This window comes from Pygoscelis adeliae, unplaced genomic scaffold (assembly GCF_000699105.1).
Source record: "Pygoscelis adeliae isolate BGI_AS28 unplaced genomic scaffold, ASM69910v1 Scaffold277, whole genome shotgun sequence".
NCBI lineage: Eukaryota > Metazoa > Chordata > Aves > Sphenisciformes > Spheniscidae > Pygoscelis > Pygoscelis adeliae.
In genome coordinates this window covers 336,018-354,668 of record NW_008825218.1, presented here as the reverse complement: position 1 = coordinate 354,668, position 18,651 = coordinate 336,018, and the positions used below count along the sequence as shown (strand labels likewise).

The 18,651-nt window shown below is 38.3% G+C and overlaps 1 protein-coding gene across 1 annotated transcript in view; it reads left to right on the top strand.

The window, feature by feature from the left end:
• SLC6A11 (solute carrier family 6 (neurotransmitter transporter), member 11) overlaps positions 1-18,651 on the top strand; it is a 109,483-nt gene that overhangs the window by 51,246 nt on the left and 39,586 nt on the right. Inside the window, exon 6 of the mRNA XM_009329263.1 lies at positions 2,700-2,834. Within this exon, the coding sequence (XP_009327538.1) occupies positions 2,700-2,834 (135 nt within the window). The remainder of the gene's footprint in view (positions 1-2,699; positions 2,835-18,651) is intronic.

Genomic DNA, 18,651 nt, shown 5'->3' with positions numbered 1-18,651 from the left:
GAGAATCTGTTCCATGATTTTCCCGGGCACAGAGGTGAGACTGACTGGCCTGTAGTTCCCCGGGTCTTCCTTTTTTCCCTTTTTAGAAATGGGGGTGATGTTTCCCCTTTTCCAGTCAGTGGGAACTTCACTGGACTGCCACGACTTCTCAAATACGATGGATAGTGGCTTAGCAACTTAAATACACATATACAATACGCATACCTGTTGCATGCAGTACAAGAGAAGCTTGCAGCCTCATTAGCTGTATGAGCACTAACACCAAAAAACTGTCAACAATGTCAATTGCCTCACGAAGGGTGTATCTTTCCCACACATGCTTCCTTGGTATCTCTTTCACTGTTGTTCCGGACATCTCCGTTAGTATTTATCGCCAGAAATACTGAGCCAATTGCGGTCTATTTATATCCTCTTTCTGCATAATAACCAGAAAGGAAGGAGAGTTCTCATTCCTTTAAAGCTGAGGCACAACTATCCTCACGATAAAATGTATGCTAGAGGTTGTGGTTCTAGTACTTGCAATAATGTTAATAGGGGTGGATGGGCTGCGGAAGGCATTCAGAAAAGCAAACAGAAAACTGTGAAGTATAGCTCCATAAGCCCGGATGGCTGCTGCAGGATTACAGACTACTGTACAAGGGTACCTTTACCTGATCTCTCTTGGGTGTAGAGATGAGTGGTTTCAGCTGTTACTTGATGTAGCTGAGTGAAGAAATAAGAAAGGAACCTGGGAAGAAATCTGCCCCTACAAAAGCGCAATCTGTTTACTGATGTAAAATGTTTCAAGGCAGTGGCAGTTTGCGCAAGACGGGCTGCAAACCAGTATAGTTAATGAAGCATGATGCAATGTAATGTTATTATTTAATGTGATAACAGATATTCAGGTGCAATACCTTCCTTGTCATCAAATGTATATGTCTGCTGACTATCCTCTATTAAAAGCAACTATTGATTTAAAAGAAGTAGAGAAAAATAGCTGGCAAAGAATTAAATACAGAAACATGAAAACCAGTTGCTGGCTACTCTGTCCCTTCCACCCAATATAAGACTCAGAGCAGGACCATGACCATTCCGTGTGTTTCTTTTTTACTTCTCATTAACTGATGGTCCGTTTTTATTTGAAACCTCGATGCGGAGAGCAGTCTCTTTGAGACAAGGTCTGTTTGAACTCAGTGAGTCATATTAGTTTGCATTTCCAGTAGCGGTCAAAGATAATGAATTGTAAGCATTGGGATAAAGCTTTCTATTTTGCATTTTATTGACCTATGAATTCATCAATTCAGGCTTCTGAGACTTATAGGAGTATAATGGTTGTTTCCATTTCCTGGGAAAATCATGGCTTGTATTTTCAAAAGGGGTAAGACACCTGAAAGATACATAGATGCTTGCCTCCTGTTAAGGTCCGTGAGAGTGAAGTGTCTAAATGTCTTGGGCAGCTGGATGTGTTCAAAGTCTGCCATGTGATTTTAAGTTCCTCCATTTCTGAGTGTACCAGCTGAGGCAGACATGAGATGATTTCATGTTTGGGGTTAAATACCCAGCGTGGTCTGAAAATCAAAATTCAGTTCATTAGTCATGAAAATGTGTTTGAGAATCCTTTAATGGGTGCATTCTGTGATGTATCTCTTTCATTTACATAGCCATGAGACAGGTAATGAACTTCTGAATTTAAAATACATATTTTTGAGGGCTATACAGGTTATATTTTTCACCAAATGATTTTCCTCATTCTTGCAGCTTGTTAAGTAATTTTGACTTGTGCAAGGCAGATGTATAAGAATATCATCGCATATTAGGATATTTTATACCTACTTTGCACAGGCAGAAATGGCTGTAGAGAATTATAGAAAGTTAACTTTAAGGTATGTTATTACTTAAAGGAAATATTTATAGTGACTTGGAATTTATCATTTAATCCACCTCCAAGTTTGAATAGCTATATACTGCTCTCAGGTTTGTGATTGTAAAATGGGATCAATTCTGCTCAATTTTTCCCTTGGAAAACATGACTTCTTGCAGGTTTCCAGAAAAGCTCCATTGTTCCGCACGCACAGAACAAACTGATTTCTAAAAAAAATGTGGCCATATATGTGAAAACAGAAATTACTGGGATTGAGCACTTCAGAAATCTTGCCTGAAGGCGCTTTGCGTGTCAAGGATACTATAGCAAATTGCAGGGATATATACATAGCATTTAACCTTTTGGCTTGATGAAATGTTTATTCCTCAAACACAGACATGCAGGCAAAGCAGTGTTATGAGATGACAGTTTAGTAATTACTAGGTGATTGAGAATTCATTGCATATGTTGTTATAGAATACATATAATGCAATTAATTACTTGCTATTATGAGTCAATTTCCCTGTATCTGTGTTTGGAATAATATGTGGTATAGTGTACAGGTACACTGGAGTATAGTGTCTGGTCACTTGTCACAAAGAGGGAGTAAATAATGTGCTTAAAGAGAACTTCCCAATCTCTTTATAAAAAAGTGTTGACCTTTTCTACAAGACATAAATAGTTTAGAAGGGAATATGTTTGGAGGACAAAATTCTTCTGCACGAACAAGGGCATCAAAAGCACTTTTCTGGAGGAAAAGGATTTGGTTTTTATCTAATAGCAAAATGGATGTGGAAATGAGGTGGTTTTGTTGCAGTTGGAAGAAAATATTTTTCTAATGTTTGCTTCTTCTTGCTAGGTTGTATATGTAACTGCCACGTTCCCCTATATCATGTTGATGATTCTTCTGATTCGTGGAGTAACGTTACCAGGTGCTTCTGAGGGGATAAAATTCTACTTGTACCCTGACCTTTCTCGACTGTCTGACCCACAGGTAGGACCATGGTCCGTGTATTTATTTTCCTCTCTGACTGGGAAAAACTGTGAGAGTTTCTTCATTTTTAGTTTGAATACAGGTGATTGCTGGATAGTTGTTCATTGTTAGAGATTTGGAATTGTGGATAGGGCTTTAAAGCCGTCACTGTTTACATGTGTTAGACTGTATTATTCTTTTAGTGGAAAAGTACCTTGGTTGATAAATCAGAATTTTCAGAAGTGTTCAGTTGCAGATGCTGCTTCTGCTGCGGAGGGGAAAAAGCATTGCCACTGGTTTCAACAGGAACAACGTTAACTAAGACTTATCCATTTTACAGTTCTTTGCTCATTCCAAATCTAAATCTCAGTCAAGATTAGTAGAGAAATTAATCATTGAGATGATTGTTGTCTTTGAAGCAGAAGTCTCTACATGCAATCAAGGAGGAACGAAGTACTCAAACCAGGAACTGTGTCTTTGTCGTTGTTTCCAGAGTAGAGCTGAACATGGAAATACTGGATTAAGTTAATTTTTTTCAGTGACAGATGAGTACAATAAAACAGTTGTTATATATCATTTGTCTGATATCAAAGAGGGAAAATCACACAAGCTCTACAAAACCTGACAGGTTGCGAACAGCATTTTACTTACCTGGTTTGGCAATGTAAAAGACATTATACAGTGTTACTTCTAGGGCTATTACAATATTAAATGGATCCTGAGATGCAGATAGGAAGCTTGGGAATATTTGTCAAAATTAATTTTTTTAATCTGCTTACTGAAGATGTGTCAGCATAATTTTTTTAACCTCTGCTTACTGAAATTGTGTATTTTTTTGCAAAAGACAATAGAGGGGACCCTTCAGGTTACTTCCTTGAAGTGTCTGAAATGACTGACTCATGTAAAGTTCACTTTAAACAAGTAATATTTCTACAGAAAAAACAGCTAGAAATAAAAAGATTCATTTAAAATATTGAAAATTGTAGATGAAAATTTAATCATGTTGCCGCTTTTGGACTCAGCAATGTTTCCATCATTCTGTGTCAGCATAGATGGGAAGTGAAAGAAGAGTTGTGGAAGTGGTGTTAGAACGTCAGTGATGTGCTATGGCTTTCCAACGGCTAGCTTGCTTAGAGGTGGCCCCAGTTCACCTGAGAAATCAGCACAGTAACAGAGGAAAACAACAGGATTCTCTGACACGCTCCCAGTTATTTATTTGCAACATATAATAGACTCAGACTGTAGTAAACACAGCAAGCCAGTCCAGTTTCAAGTGAATCCCATGTGTCCTAACTCATTTTAGCAGAGACAAGAAACTTGACTGTCGTATGCTTATCTGAGAACATGGATGGCATCTGTTTATTTTCTCCAGTTTTAACTAGTGTTTCACCCTGCTGTGTGGTTCTGGCAGCTGAAGTTACCCACTGCCTTAACAAAAACTGTTCACTGAGTACTCTTTTCTTGTACTACACCACGATGATTCCTCCACCTGCAAAGTCTATCGACCTAGTATGAATAGGAGGTAGTCCTGCTGCTTAAATATTGATTCCTTCACTTGTCCAGCGGTGTGTGAGAGGCCTGTTAACAGGATTTTGCCCCGCATGTGGATTTTTCACATGCCACTGACACCCTTGCTTCTGTTTGTTATTGAGGGAGGGCATGCAAGCTTAAGCAACATTATTGTCAGGCTACAAGGGGTTTTTATATGCCTATTTACTGTACTGTTTCCATTTGTAAAGAAATACATCGTTGCCATGACAATTTCCAAAGCACATAATATTAGTCTAAGCAGTCTGTGAAGTACAAAGCACTTAAGACACGTGTGCATGTATCTGTTTGTTCCACACATACAGCTCAGCTGATACTAGAATGTCTTTTGGGAGGGCTTAATCGATTGCTTCAACAAGCCAACTTTCTTCTCCGTTTCAATAAGACTTTAACTGACACATTGCCACACCTCAGCCTTAGTATTTCAAACACCTTTTTGTAGGAAAGAAGCTGAAGTAGAATGGACCATAGTAGAGATTGTGGAACACTAATACAGGTAATTTAACTGTAGTACGTGTGATGAAATGGTTTTAGAGAATTATTTGTGTGTTGCAAAAATGCTATTTCATTGAAATTGAAATACTTTGTGAAGACTAATCAACTCAATTTTTGAAGAAAGATTTCTGAGTTATGAGTGGGATCTCTGGTCAATTTTCAAGAAATAAAGGAAGTTTGGCTTCTCAATCTTAAGAATAGAATTTGGCACAACTCATTTTATTGAAGAAACCTAAAATTGAATTGGTTCAGCTTTATTGCAACTTTTAATGGTAACAAGATAGATATATAGACATTTTCCATTTTATGGAAATGTAGAAATTAATAATGTTCAAACCCACAAATTTTTGCATCAAAAAACCCCATTCCATAGGCCTCTTCCCAACTTGTTCTAGAGATTTTTGCCAAGAAGCAAATACAGGACAACTGAAGTAACCTTGACATTTGTGCTTCCAGTTTTCATCTTTACTCTTGTTTATTTGGATTTACTCCACAATATCAAAGCATAATGCGTGTGTACTAGCAGAAGTTGTTTTCCTCTTCAGTTGGAGGTCTGTTTAAATAGTGTTCCAGGGAGACTACTGTGTCTGTATTAGGAGATCGGTATTTGAACCACAGTGCCAACTATGTTTACTGTGGATTAAATAAATTAAGTTTCTCTTCAAGGCTCACTTTAGTTTGAAGTTCTTGAATCTTTTGTCTTTGTGTAATTTGCATTCCATGGTTCGTTATAGCTTTCTAAGCAGCTATTCATCTGTCTTTTCAGTTCCTCTTAGCTTTCAAGTGCTGTGTTCGCTATTTCATTTTTATATTCTATCTTTTCAGCAGACTGAATCTTCTTGGTCTGAAAATGCCATCTTTTGTCCAGTGTATCTGTAGAGCTCATACCAATCACTTTTCATTATAATAGTGGAGTACTATATTTAAGCTTCAGAAATGCTTTGTTTCGTCAACAGTAAGGTCTCTATAGCCCACGTGTTCAAACTGGCTTGAAATACATCCCTCTGCCCCAATCTGGAAGATACAGGTGCTGTTTGTAGCTTAAATATGGGGACTTTCCTGAGTTATAACTCACATAAAAGTAGTATTTTACAAACTTAATAGGATTGTTATGGTTTTTGTGTGCAAGTCTGACTCAGAATATGGTTCTGATTGTCCCTCAACAGATTTAAGTCACTTAATATGTAATCATGCTTGTGTGTGGTACTTACTGCTCCTTTTTGGGGAAAACATTTGGTTCTTCATAATGGGATTTTCCAAACATTTGTGCATGGAAGAGGTTAAATTGGTTAGGGACTAGCAGACGTACCAGTTTGATGGATCAAGGAGCAATATTATGGTCAATGATCTAGAAAACACACGCATGTAAATTTAAACCCTGCTGTAGCAGTGGGTTCTTAAAATGAGGAGGAAAATAAAAATAAAGCCTTCTTGTTTATGTGCTTGTATGCTAATAACTGGCTGAGTTACTGGTTTTTTTTAATTAAAAAATATGTATTGTTTCCATGAAGATATTCATTATAGCATCTGTAGGGGTGAATGTGTCAACATAGTCGGAATTGCACTCTCCTCTGAACAGCTGGTGCTTACCAAAATCTTGAACAAATTTAATTAATCTGGGTTTTGCAACTGAATTACACATGAGAATACATTTCTATGTGGAAAGAATACAGGTTGTACTTTATGTGAATGTTAAGCATGATAAATGAATGACGGGGCAAATTACATATAAGGCACAGGAAAATCTGAGCTATCACAGTTAGGATTGATTTTAAATTTCTCTGATCTTTTATTTGCAGTAAGAAAACGTTAAAGTTGCAATAAAATTTCTGATGGCAGAAACATTTCTACAGGTCACCTCTAGTGGCTCAGCTATGACAGTTCAACTATGAGGTAGCCATGACTCTGCAGATGACTGTGGAGACCCTCCAGATGTTTTCTGTGGCTACTCTTGCAATGGGGAGTCCACCCAGTTTGAAAATGTCTTCCAGAAGGATTTTTTCCATAAATTGCCCTGGCACAGAAATTCAGTTGACTGGCTTGTAGCTCACTGGATCTTCCTTCTTGCCCTTCTTGAAAATGAGTACCAAAACATGAATGTACAGCAATGAGCATCAACTTAACCTGAAAAAACCCTTACTCTTTTCCTTACGTTGCCCCTGTCTCAAAAATTTCTTTCTTCTTGCATTTTCCTGTGTGGCACTTAGGCTAAGTTTTCACGATCTGTGTGCTTACAGAGAAAAAGAACATTTTAGTACATCGGGTATCTGTTTTAGGGAAAACAATTTTTTTTTGGTAGAAAATCACTTAGACTAAATGCACATTAATTTTTTTTTTGCCTGAAAATTGTAATTTTCATTAAAAAGTCTTAATTTTCAGGTTAGCATGAGTTTATTTTGCTAGTTATTCGCTCCTTCCTGAACATCATCTTAGTATATTTGAGCATATACGTAGAATTATACTTTAAAAAAAGATGCTATTCACCAAAGCTGTAAACAATTGCTATCCAATTAGGCTAATTATAATACACATATGTGTGAGAGACATTTGGGAATACTATATAGGTGTAGAGATAATATTTTCCTAAATCCTGTTCTGATAATCCAAACTGGAAAAGTATTTGAGAATTTATCTTCCCTTAACTTTTTATTTCCAATGTTTAATAATGCAGAGTTGTTCTAGCGATGAAAGCTGCAGCAGTAATGCCACTCTGATTCTTTACCAAGAACTGTCGTCTTAGCAGTAGGAGAAATAACCCAGATTGATTCAATGTTAGTACATGCAGCCTTGGAAGCAAGCAACTATCACAATTGTATCGCCACCTTGAGGCCGAATGAAACCCATGTTTTCAAAGGCGGAAGAAAATAAAAATTCTCTCCTGGCTTTGAAGGTGGAGGAAACTGTTGCATTTAAACAGAAGTGTTAGGGCTCCGTTTTCTTCTTCTTCTTTTTCTTTTTTTTTTTTTAAGTAGAAGAAATTGTGATTTCATTTTTGGGTGGTTTCATGCTTAGAAAATCAAGGGAACTGTATGGATTCCGGAGTAGTGGATTTTAGACCTGAACTGTATCTATTGAAGCGTATTCATCCTTAAAATTCAAACCTAGGAATTTTCATATGTTGGCAATGAAATGATATCTAATTGCTGGAGAATTTTTTGATGCTTCTATTTGTTTGGAATGTGACAAGTGAGAAGCTTGCAATCTAATGAGAAACTTACTTCGTAGGATGCACTCAGTACTGGATGGTAAGCCTGGTTTCTAAGCATAGTACTTGGAGAAAGGGTTCAGAGGCAGGCCACGTCTTAAATCCTACCATCCTTTTGATACCACTAAGTCTAGTAATACCTTCAGCAATTTACTGCATTTTTGACTATTACAAGAGTTCATGCAGCCATTTTTTAAAAAAACAATTAACTGGGAAAAAATAGTAGTAATGAGAGGAGGAAGATGTCCAGTTCCCATCACACTCATGCAGTTCTGTTAACAGCTACAGAATTGACTCTTCTTTTTCCTACCAATTTCTTCCCATTCTCTGCATTGTTTGCTTCATCAGGTATTCGCTTTCTGAACCAGGCAGTTGCGATGCACACGCATGGGAGTTGCAGTAAACTTAAAAGAGAGTGAAATGCCAGAAATTCATACAAGGGCCATAGGTATGAAAATCCTTAGCTGAATTTACTATCTATATAACTACAACTCCCACTTTACGCAAGTATCTTTGAACAGTCTTTGTTCATTTGATATGGAAACTAAATTTCAAACTGTCCTTTCTGTGAAAGGCAAAAGGTATTGCTGCTGATTGTGAGGCTCTGCTTAACAGCAGTTAAGTAGTAATCCCCTACTGAAACTTTTTAAATTTAAACTTGAAAAAGAATTATTCCTTCTCAAAGTCTGCTGTTTGCACCATCATTACAAATTACTGAGATTTTAAATTGTAAGGTAAGCACAAGATATAGACTGGTACGATGTTTAGAAACATTTTGCCCTACAATGCAGTTTATAATCTCTACAATGAGGAACTATTTCTTTTTACTATGTACTATGGCTTTTGCATTACAAATTGTTTATGTGGTTTTAAAGAATAGGAAGACCAACAAATTGGTGTAATGCAGTGTGCTTGCTGAAAGGGCAGAGGTATTTAACAAAGCCATAAATCACTCCTGGGATGGATACTATTCCCATTTTCCCCAAAGAAAGACTGAAGGCAAGCCTGGGAGCACATTTCGTTTCCCCTGCTCAAAGGAACATAGATACTGCTCTCTCGCAGTGAATCTGCACCACAGTAATTGGGCACATGCATTTCAAAAGGCATGGGCTGAAGACATTCAGGGTCACCTCCTATGACAAAAAATTACTCTCTGCGATGCATGGAACAGCTTAGTACTTGTTCACCACACAAGTCATTAGATTGTGCAAAGACTTTAGGTATATTTAATAATGCTGTGGGAAAGGCACAATCTATGTTGAATACGTCATTGCTAAACTGTTGGTGTATATGAGTGAATGTGACGTATCTTTTTATGCCTCAATATACAACTCTGGTTTTTTCAGCAGCATAATATTGTGACTGTTAATTTTTATGTAGCAAATGTGGTTTCAGAAGTCCAGTTATTGCTTTGGAGAGTTATTTCAAGCCCTGAACAAATAGTTTGCCACCTCCTTCTCACGGTTTTTCCTTGTGTTTCTTGCTATTGCTACACAGGCAACAGCAAGCTGAGCAGGCAACAGCAGATTTTGGCAGTTAGAAGAGACTTGTTGAAAGAATGGGGTCATTTCGTAATTTCCCTGGGGCTTCTAGGCCACACGAAATCTCTTCCAGCTATCCCTGCAACCCCTTAGCAACCTTGGCAATGGAGAGACATCATCTGGGCTTCAGGGAAACTCTAATCGCACTTTAATATTAGACTTCATGGCTAGTGCGATATGCCACTGGAGGGAGACAGGATCCACGCATTAGCTCAGTGTATTGGCATAACAGGGAGAGATTTTTCACAGCTTACAATGATGGCACCTGAAAAGAAGTACTGCATAAACTTGAAGAGCCATTTTGTGCATAAATTAATTAACATTCTCAGGAACATTTAAGGAATTTCAAATACTATCAATGACTCCAGCCTGTCAGCTGCTCTAGAAGTCAAGTGTCCTAGCAAGAGAAAAACTGCTGTTAAAAATTTGTTTCAGATGAAATTAAAAATTGGTACAAAAAATACTAAGTGATATATGGATATTAATGAGGCAATAATAATAAGGGACCTTGTGCACAGTGAAGATAGCCAGTAAGTGAAGCAAAGAAATATTCCACACTATTTGTGGGACAGTCACCAGTGCGTATATGATGCCATATAAATAGAGGCATTGGAAATATATAGTTATTTTAAGAATTGCTAACAGGATTCTTGTTAATCCTGTTATTCCAGAGGAATGAGAGAAAAAAGAAAAAGAGAAGATTACTACCCCAGCGGAATGATGTGCAGCTTGCAGAAAATCTGTTATTTACTATTTAAAAAATTGAGTGCTCCTAAAGGTTATTCTTTGAAGACCTGTACAAAAAATGCTTTCTAATCCTTCAGACACTTCTGAGGCTCTTTATTTCCATCCTAGAACTGGAATAACAGTTGAATTCTCAAAACAATCCAACAAAAAGAAGGCTGGGCAAACATCTGGAGAGAAGTAGTAATGGCTAAAGTGTATTGTGTACACCCCACAAACTACCATTGGAGAGATGCCATGGTGTAGGGGTTGACTGTGAGCCTGGAAAGGTCTCTACCTAAGGGTTTTACAGTAAATGGAGTTAGGTTCACACACATTTTTTCCCCAGAAATAGCCTAGAGGAGATTGGTGCTGAAGTTCTCCCCTGAAGGTGTTCTCTGAACTAATGGAAACACAAAATGAGGAGGAGGCAGAAAGGGACAGAAAAGGTGCCTTCCTCCAGGGTGGTATAAGTTGGGGACTGCATTGAGCTGTGGACTATGAAGGCATCTTACAATTACATGTGCCTTACTGCTGCTCTTCCCTTTTCCTACCATGCTTTTTGTATCTGCTAGCATATAGTTTGTATGGCACTTGTGCATACATGTATGATTTATTTGCAAGGGCAGTGTGGGAAAGGGAGAAAAAAGTGATAGAAAGCAAGGAGAGGGAAGCTGGGAGGAGAAGGTGGGAGGTGACTGATGACAGTTGCTGGCACACTGCCCTAATGTATGTGGGAAAACAAGCTGCCTCTCCCATCATGAACTGTCACCAAGCTGCCAGGCAGCTCACAGCAAGGATCCAGATCCAGGAAAGCAAATTGGAAAGATGAGGAGATGTGTGTATTGGCAGCTGTGACTTTCTGATGCTCTCTACTCTGAATGTCTGTGCTAAATTGTTGACTGTTCCTTCCTTATGGATAAAGTCACACCATTCTATTAGTATAGTTTTTGTTTAGGCTGTTGAAGCTGGATTGATTGTCGACTACTTTACCTAGCATTGCATAATTGTTTCTTCCTTATGCTTTATAAAATGTTTGTACGCACTCACTAAAGTTATATCATCAAAATTGCCCATGAAGAGAAATGGCAGGATGGGATAGTCAACATGTTTTCTTAACTTCAGATTCTGCTGTGGTGCATTACATGGCTTGGGGATACAGTTCATATTCTTTTCTCTGAAATAGGAGTCTTTTAAGAAATAAATTTATTCCTGTGTTAATGTTAAATTCCAGAAAATTTTGTAATACAGCAATTCCTGCGAAGGTCATTAATATTTTAAAAGATATCTTCCTTAACTGTGTTCACAGTCTTAGATTTCCATATGTTAACATATTTTCCCATATGGATGTTTATAGACAGCTGCTTTAAACACTGAGGCTCAAATAAACTGAGCATTCTGTGACCATTTGCACCAGAACCCTGGCTGCAAGAATATCTTTTTGTGCCATCAGAGAACAGAGGCAATAACGTGTTTTGTCACACCAGTGCCAGCTAAACACTACTACTTCAATTTAGGACTGTAAATAAGGGTAAGGAAAGAAAGCATCTGACTGTCACAAAGAGAGAGGCAATAAAATGCATTGAGTAAATTTGTTACAAACTTGGCAGGAAATCATCAGATGTTGATGCAGTTTGGGATACGGGTTCACCGATCCTTCATTTGTTTGTTTATTGTCACCCATGTGAAGTTTTCAGAGAACGTTTGAATCAAGAAAGTGCAGCTGAATTTGTAAAGAACGGGAGGCAGAATCTGGTTCCTAGTGATTTTGCACTTAAATTCTGCGTGCACATATTGATATTTTAGCAGAACAAACACAAAACATTTCACACAGACCAGAGCTTTAAAAAGTGTTTTTATTTTAAAGAGGTGTTTTCCTTTATACTTTTTACTATTATTATTACATTTTGAAACAAAATCTTGTTTAGGAATTAAAAATCAAATGCTTCATTTAAAAATAGAGAAATAACATTTGACTTCTCAAAATAACTTTTCAGGTTTTGACCAAATGCTTTTCCTGTTTGACACAAACTTATAAATAATGTAAATCAAGCTGAATCTTCATTCTTCTGCAAAATTAAGCATTTGATCAATGTCAATACCTTCAGTAGCCCCCTTAGTGTCAAGAAGTGCAGGTCCTGAACACAATTCCTAAATGGCATTTTTTTTATTCTAGTGCTTTTTTTTATCTTGAACTCAGTTTTACTTTAAGTTTCTGCCAGCTCTGTGGCATAAACGAAAGGGTTTTCACTGCCCAGCTCTCTTTAAAAAGGGCTAGGCTCAGAGCAGAATTTTAGTGAACGCTGAGTGGCTTGTTTACTAAAATTTGCCAGTTGGGTATACGGTTCCTGTCACTCTAAAAACAACTCATGCTTTTAAAATACTCTAAATCCCTCTGTGTAAAATAATAAAACAACATGGTGACTCTGAAGGATGTTCACAAAAAGGTATAGTGAAAGCTGGTACTTTCCCAGCCTGGAGGTCTAAATGAACTTGTTTATCCATCCGTGATGGTGAGCAGAACATAGGTTGAAAAATATTGCAGCAGTTAAAACAATGAAAAAGGTATAGCTGGGGCACTAGCCTTCAGTGAGTTACTATCTTATGGAGGAAGGCAGAAAATGTGGCACACGATTAGGGATTACAAACTGAAATGATCTGTGCTGTATCTTGATCTTCACAATAAAGTAGATAAGGTGGTCCGGAGTCGTCATATTTGACATTACATATATAACTGGCATGTGTAAGGAAGGTTCTGACTTTCTAGATGGCTGCCTCTTTCAACAGTGGAGAGGGAAAGGTGTCTTGGAAGAGTAGTTCGGTCATCCATCACTTGCATCAGTCTTATAGGTTTCTTTTTGCACTAATTCTGTAGAGCGCTTGGAATGACCACAGTCTTACAGCCAGAGCAGGGACAGGTACCTTAGCTTGAGTGAATGAGGCAGAGGCTAAATAACATTGGGGGTAATTTTCTCCCCTGGATATTTTGAGACTGAGCAGGCAATGATTTTCAGTACTGGTACATCACTGATAACTGTATTTTTGTATTTATGTAACTCCGCTTACCTGCAGATTTTTAAGTAGTTTAGGTCACAAAAGGGTAATATGTATAGTCACTGAATAAGTCAGTTGTTAAAGAACCCAGTCTGTCAAACACAACTCCAAATAGTAAAATATTAATATTGTGCTCTCTTTAGGTCCAAGAGAGGTGGTTTGTTGGGTTTCTTTTATACACTGGCTTAAATTTTTACTTTAGCTGCATAGTCATATACGTGCAAGTAGAAGCAAGAACTGAGTACGTATTACCAAAATATAGAGTTGAAGAATGCAAGACGAAATGAGTTGGCAGCAAGTGGGAAAGGGGAAGAAATAAACAAAAATGCGGTCCCTTTTTGTCTTCTTTCCATCCCATTGTACTGAGTACTGTAGGTTGGAGGTATCAGACAGAAGCAAATCATCCTTCAGATGGAGGGGAACATGCAAGAAGTGATTCTGAGGGACAGACACAGCATCAAAGATGTTTGTGGGTTGGAACGACCTATACATCACTCCATGCTCCTGGCTGAGTATGAGGAAAAATACCTGCCAGCACATCGGCTCTTTGAACATTTCAGATAAACATTTAAAATAAGCCTAGGATATCAGCAGTACGATGTTTGTTTCCCAAATTAACTTCTCCAGGACAAATCTGTCACAGGGAGGAGATGACAAGCTTATGCCTGAAGGTCTAAAACAAATTTGCTTTATTGCTTTGCCTTTCTCCATCCCCCCTTGCATTTATTTATGAACATTATCTAGGGAACTCATTCTATTTTTATATCTGTTGAGCCCCATATGGAGCTGGATGTTGTTAGTAGCTCCTTACCTAGTGATGTGAGCTGCTTTAAACTGTCAGGTGGAGTCTCAGTGACTTGTAACTGAGAACAACCAGAAAACCCCAAATGCCCCTTTAAAAAAAAAAGAAATCTTAAGATCTGAGATTGATTGGATAAGTTGTTGCTCTAAGCTTACTAGAGGAATCTCAGAGATTCTTAGCACATAACCCTGGGTAGGTGCCAGGCTCTTGGTCTGGTTCCAAGCAAATTCCAGCTGCCATTCACCAGTAATTAACTCTGAGACACATAGTCAGATGGTACATATCAAGTTATCATCTTTGCATCAATGCAGTGGTGCCCTGCTAGTTGCAGAGCTATGGCCATGCTCGTTCATCCACAGAAACAGATTTGTCCAGGTCCGCAGAACAAGTCAATGGCTGGTCTACCTACCCTTACATACCAGACCAAATTCCTTCCTGGGAGTCTTGGTTGCACGCCCTTGATAGCAGTGCTTGCTGTCCATTGCAGATGCTACAAGGCTTCCCATCTCTAGATGGCCATTACATTTAGGATTGGAGGCTTCTGACTTGCATGCAAGTATGGGGAGAGATTAATTTAAAGCTTAAGTTAGTTATTCTATGATTCTATAAAATGCCTAAGTTAATGACTGTCGCTTGCTCAGTACTTAATCATTGATGAAATTCAAGGACGAAGAGGCTACAGGACAAAGAAGTAGAGTTTCTGTTTGTGAATATGGAGTCTTTGAGACTGCAGTGAATAAATATATATTGTTTTGTGGCATAAACTCACTGAGGAGGTAACTGTAATGCTCAATATTCTGAAACAATTTACTACTGGGCAGTGCTGCTACAGAATTGATATCCTGAAGGTTTAGCAGTGAGGCAACCTTAATGGATTCTTTTGCTTCCTAGAATTGCTGTTCTGTTTTGACTGAGAAAGATAAGTAATATGTAGCCTTTTGTTTTAACTCACTTGGGTTTGCTGTGTACAGTGGGGGCACATCCATTTAGCCTTAATTGTTGCTTAAAGATATTTATTGGCTTTTCATTTCTGTGAGCTTCCTTGGGCCATCATGCAGACAGTTCTGTGTATTCTTGACTCTTTCCTGTTACTTGTCTTCTACATTCAAACAACTGGATAAAAGTATTTGTTTATAGTTTGAACGTGATTGTACAAAACAGCAGAATGTAGGGCGCCAAACACCAAAGCTGTACCAAAGGCAAGGGCCAAGATGCTCTGGCCCTGAGAGTTTCTCTTGAGAACGCCTGGGGCAGAGCGATACAGTTTAAAGCCTGTTGGTTACCCATGACCCGCAGCCAGAAGGTATGTGGCAGGGGTGAGAGAGGTGGTGGGACTCCCAGGCTTCCTGTGCAGACAGTGGAAAGAGAAAGCCACCTTTGGAGAGTACTTCCATTGCACTGTGCTCAAGTCATTTGAACATATAAAGTTATGTAACACTTTGATACAGTGAACTAACTAGAATAAAATCGGAATTTATTGGTTTGGTAAATGTTTGCTGTAGTCTTTCCCTGAGCATCTGGTTTTGGCAACAATTAAAAGAGGACCGTGGGCTACCTTTGCAGTGATTGAATGTAGCCATGCTTTTGTTATGTATTTATATCCAAATACGTATCCTTTGTACATAAGTGGCTAAAGCGAAAAAATGTTTGTGTTGGACTGTCTTGATAGTAATTTGAATCCTTTCCATTCTATTGTCTTAAGTCATATTAAACAGAAAATGACAGTTCTCAAATGGGAAGAGGATTTAAGAAGTTTTAATAAAGTGGTTAATGCTCTAGATTAACTATATGGCTTTTCTTAGTTTTCTGGGGCAATTTTTGCTGAGTTAGGATGGGATAATCCACATCCGTAGCTTTGTTGAAGGCTGAGTGATTAAAATGTGATTAAATTATAATAAAATTATATATTTTCTTGTCTGTCATTTTGGATTGTTGACCTATATTCTCAGTACCAATATTTGAAGGAGTATGTAGCACAAGATTTCAGTTCTTTATATTTTAAGGTTACTATTTTAAAAAGATAATTAACTTTTAATTGTGCCTTTATCATTTATTCTGCCTAAGAATTCAGGTTTTATTATGCTTGTGAAGGGCAATATTTAGATTATTATGCGGGCAGTGTGAAATCAATGCAGTCTTCAATTAAGCGTTTATTTGTGTAACAGAATAATAAGTAATAAGTTGTCACTTGGCACCTTTAATTGATTTATTAAATACTGGTTTTAGTTGAGGGAATTTTTAGGGACATTCCTGTTAAATTTTAAAAACATTTTTCACTTTTCCTTTTTGGTCTTTAGGCAATAAATATTTTTTAAAATAAACTATGGTAGAGGTACTCAGTGGATATTAGCTGGAAGCTGGACCACAGTTTTGGTGGTATTGTAGACAATTAAGTAGTTAGAGTAGCTTTTCAGAGAACCGTATTGTATTTGTGATGCTCCTTAGAAGACTGATCTGCTCATTAAATAGCAACAGTAGCTCTATAGGCTAATATATAGCCAACAGTCACTGGTGGTTTTTTTTGTAAAAAAGGCAAAAAAAGACCCAAAAGCTTTTACACACAGTCAGACCTGAAACTGGAGCAGAGCCCTCCTGGTTCTGCAGCCAAGGCACCATTCCCTCTTTGTGTGGCAGTCAGCCAGTAACTCAGGAGGTCCTGTTGGAACCCTGCCTTGGATTTGGCAGAAGACTATAAAAATGGAGATGTAGTGGGTTTAGAAAAATACAAAAGAATGTGCTGTTTCACACAATGAACTCACTGCTAGAGGATGTGGGAGGCTGAAAGTATAAATTCATTCAATTAATTACAGATAGGTCAATTGTGAACTGTTAAACACAAGAGTCCACATATAACTTGTGGTTCCAGCTTGTTTCTGCTGGGGAATTTCTGTCCAGCTTCTACTGGCAAGTTCCCTGTCCTGGGATGTGCACCCTGCAGGTGCAGGTGCAGTCTCCTCTGTCCCTACTATAAAATAAGATGAAGTACATACCAGCTAGTCAGAACATGCTTATTTGAATAGAAAATAACATGTTAGTGTCTGACTGCTACAGATTCATAGTTTAACTGATATCTTTAATCCTTTGATAGCAATTATTCATCATTTTCATTATCCTATGCGTGGATTGGTGGGGGAAGCTGTGTCAGAAGTTGTATCCTTGTTTGGGTACTGGCATTATCAGGTGAGAGATTAAAAGAATTATGGAAATGAGTGTGAGAAAACAACTAGATAATGTTAGTGGAATAGACAGTCAACTCAACATGATAATTTCTTCTGCAGAAAAGGGAGCATTGAAGTAAGCATCAAACAATATGTTATTTGCCTGAAAATATGTAAGATGACTCTTTACATAAAAACTTACCTAGAACAAAGATCATGTAGACCAGTATGCTGTCTCCAGTAGTGGACCTAAGAGGATTCCTACGGGAATATATGATGTTTGTCCCTTGAACTCTTTGGACAGCCAGGTATTTTCAGCTCAGGTGATTTCCTGAGGTCTGTGTGGCTTTTTATGTTCAGAAATCCTCAATGGATTTCCATTCCATGTAGTTTTCTGATCTCCCCTAGAGCCCATGAAGACTTTTAGCATCCCCAACATCTCTTGGCAACAAGTTCCACAGGTCTGCTAATTGTATCAGGAAGAGCTACCTCCTTTCATTCTTTTGAACTGGATTCCTAGAAACTTCATCTCATGATTCAAAAGTTCTTGCACTGGAAGTAACAGCGAACAAAGTATCCCTACTCGTTCCCTTCTCAGTCATGACTTGTTGAACTGCACTGACATCCCACCTCAGCTGAAGTCCTAGCCCACTCAATCTGTTCTCATACAGAATCACGGAATAGTTGAGGCTGGCAGGTACCTTTGGGAGATCTTCTAGTCCAACCTCCCTTCCAAAGCAGGTTCGACTAGAACGGGTTGTTCAGGACCGTAGGAACATACAATCATTTGTGTTGGAAAAGATCTTTAAGATCATCGAGTCCAACCATAAACCTAACATTGCCAAGTCCGCCAAAGACCATGTCCAGTTGGGTTCTGAGTATCTCCAAGGATGGCGACTCCACAAGCTCTCTGTGGGCAACCTGTTCCAGTGTTTTACCGCTCTGACAATGAAAGCTTTTTCTTATGTTTAAATGGAATTTCCTGTGTTTCAGTTTGTGCCCACTGCCTCTTGTCCTTCCATCAGACACCACTGAGAAGGCACTGGTTCCCTCTTCTTTACTCCCTCCCATCAGGTATTTGTAAACATTGTTACGATCCCCTGAGTCTTCTCTTCTCTAGCCTCAACAGTCCCAGCTCTCTCAACCTCTCCTCGCATGTTAGATGCAACAGTCCCTTAATCATATTTGTAGCCCTTCACTGGACTATGTCTCTGTCTAAGTCTATGTCTCTCACGAACTGAGACCCCAGCACTGAACACAGCAATCTAGACATGTCTCAACAGTGCTTGGCAGAGAAAAAGGATCACCCAGC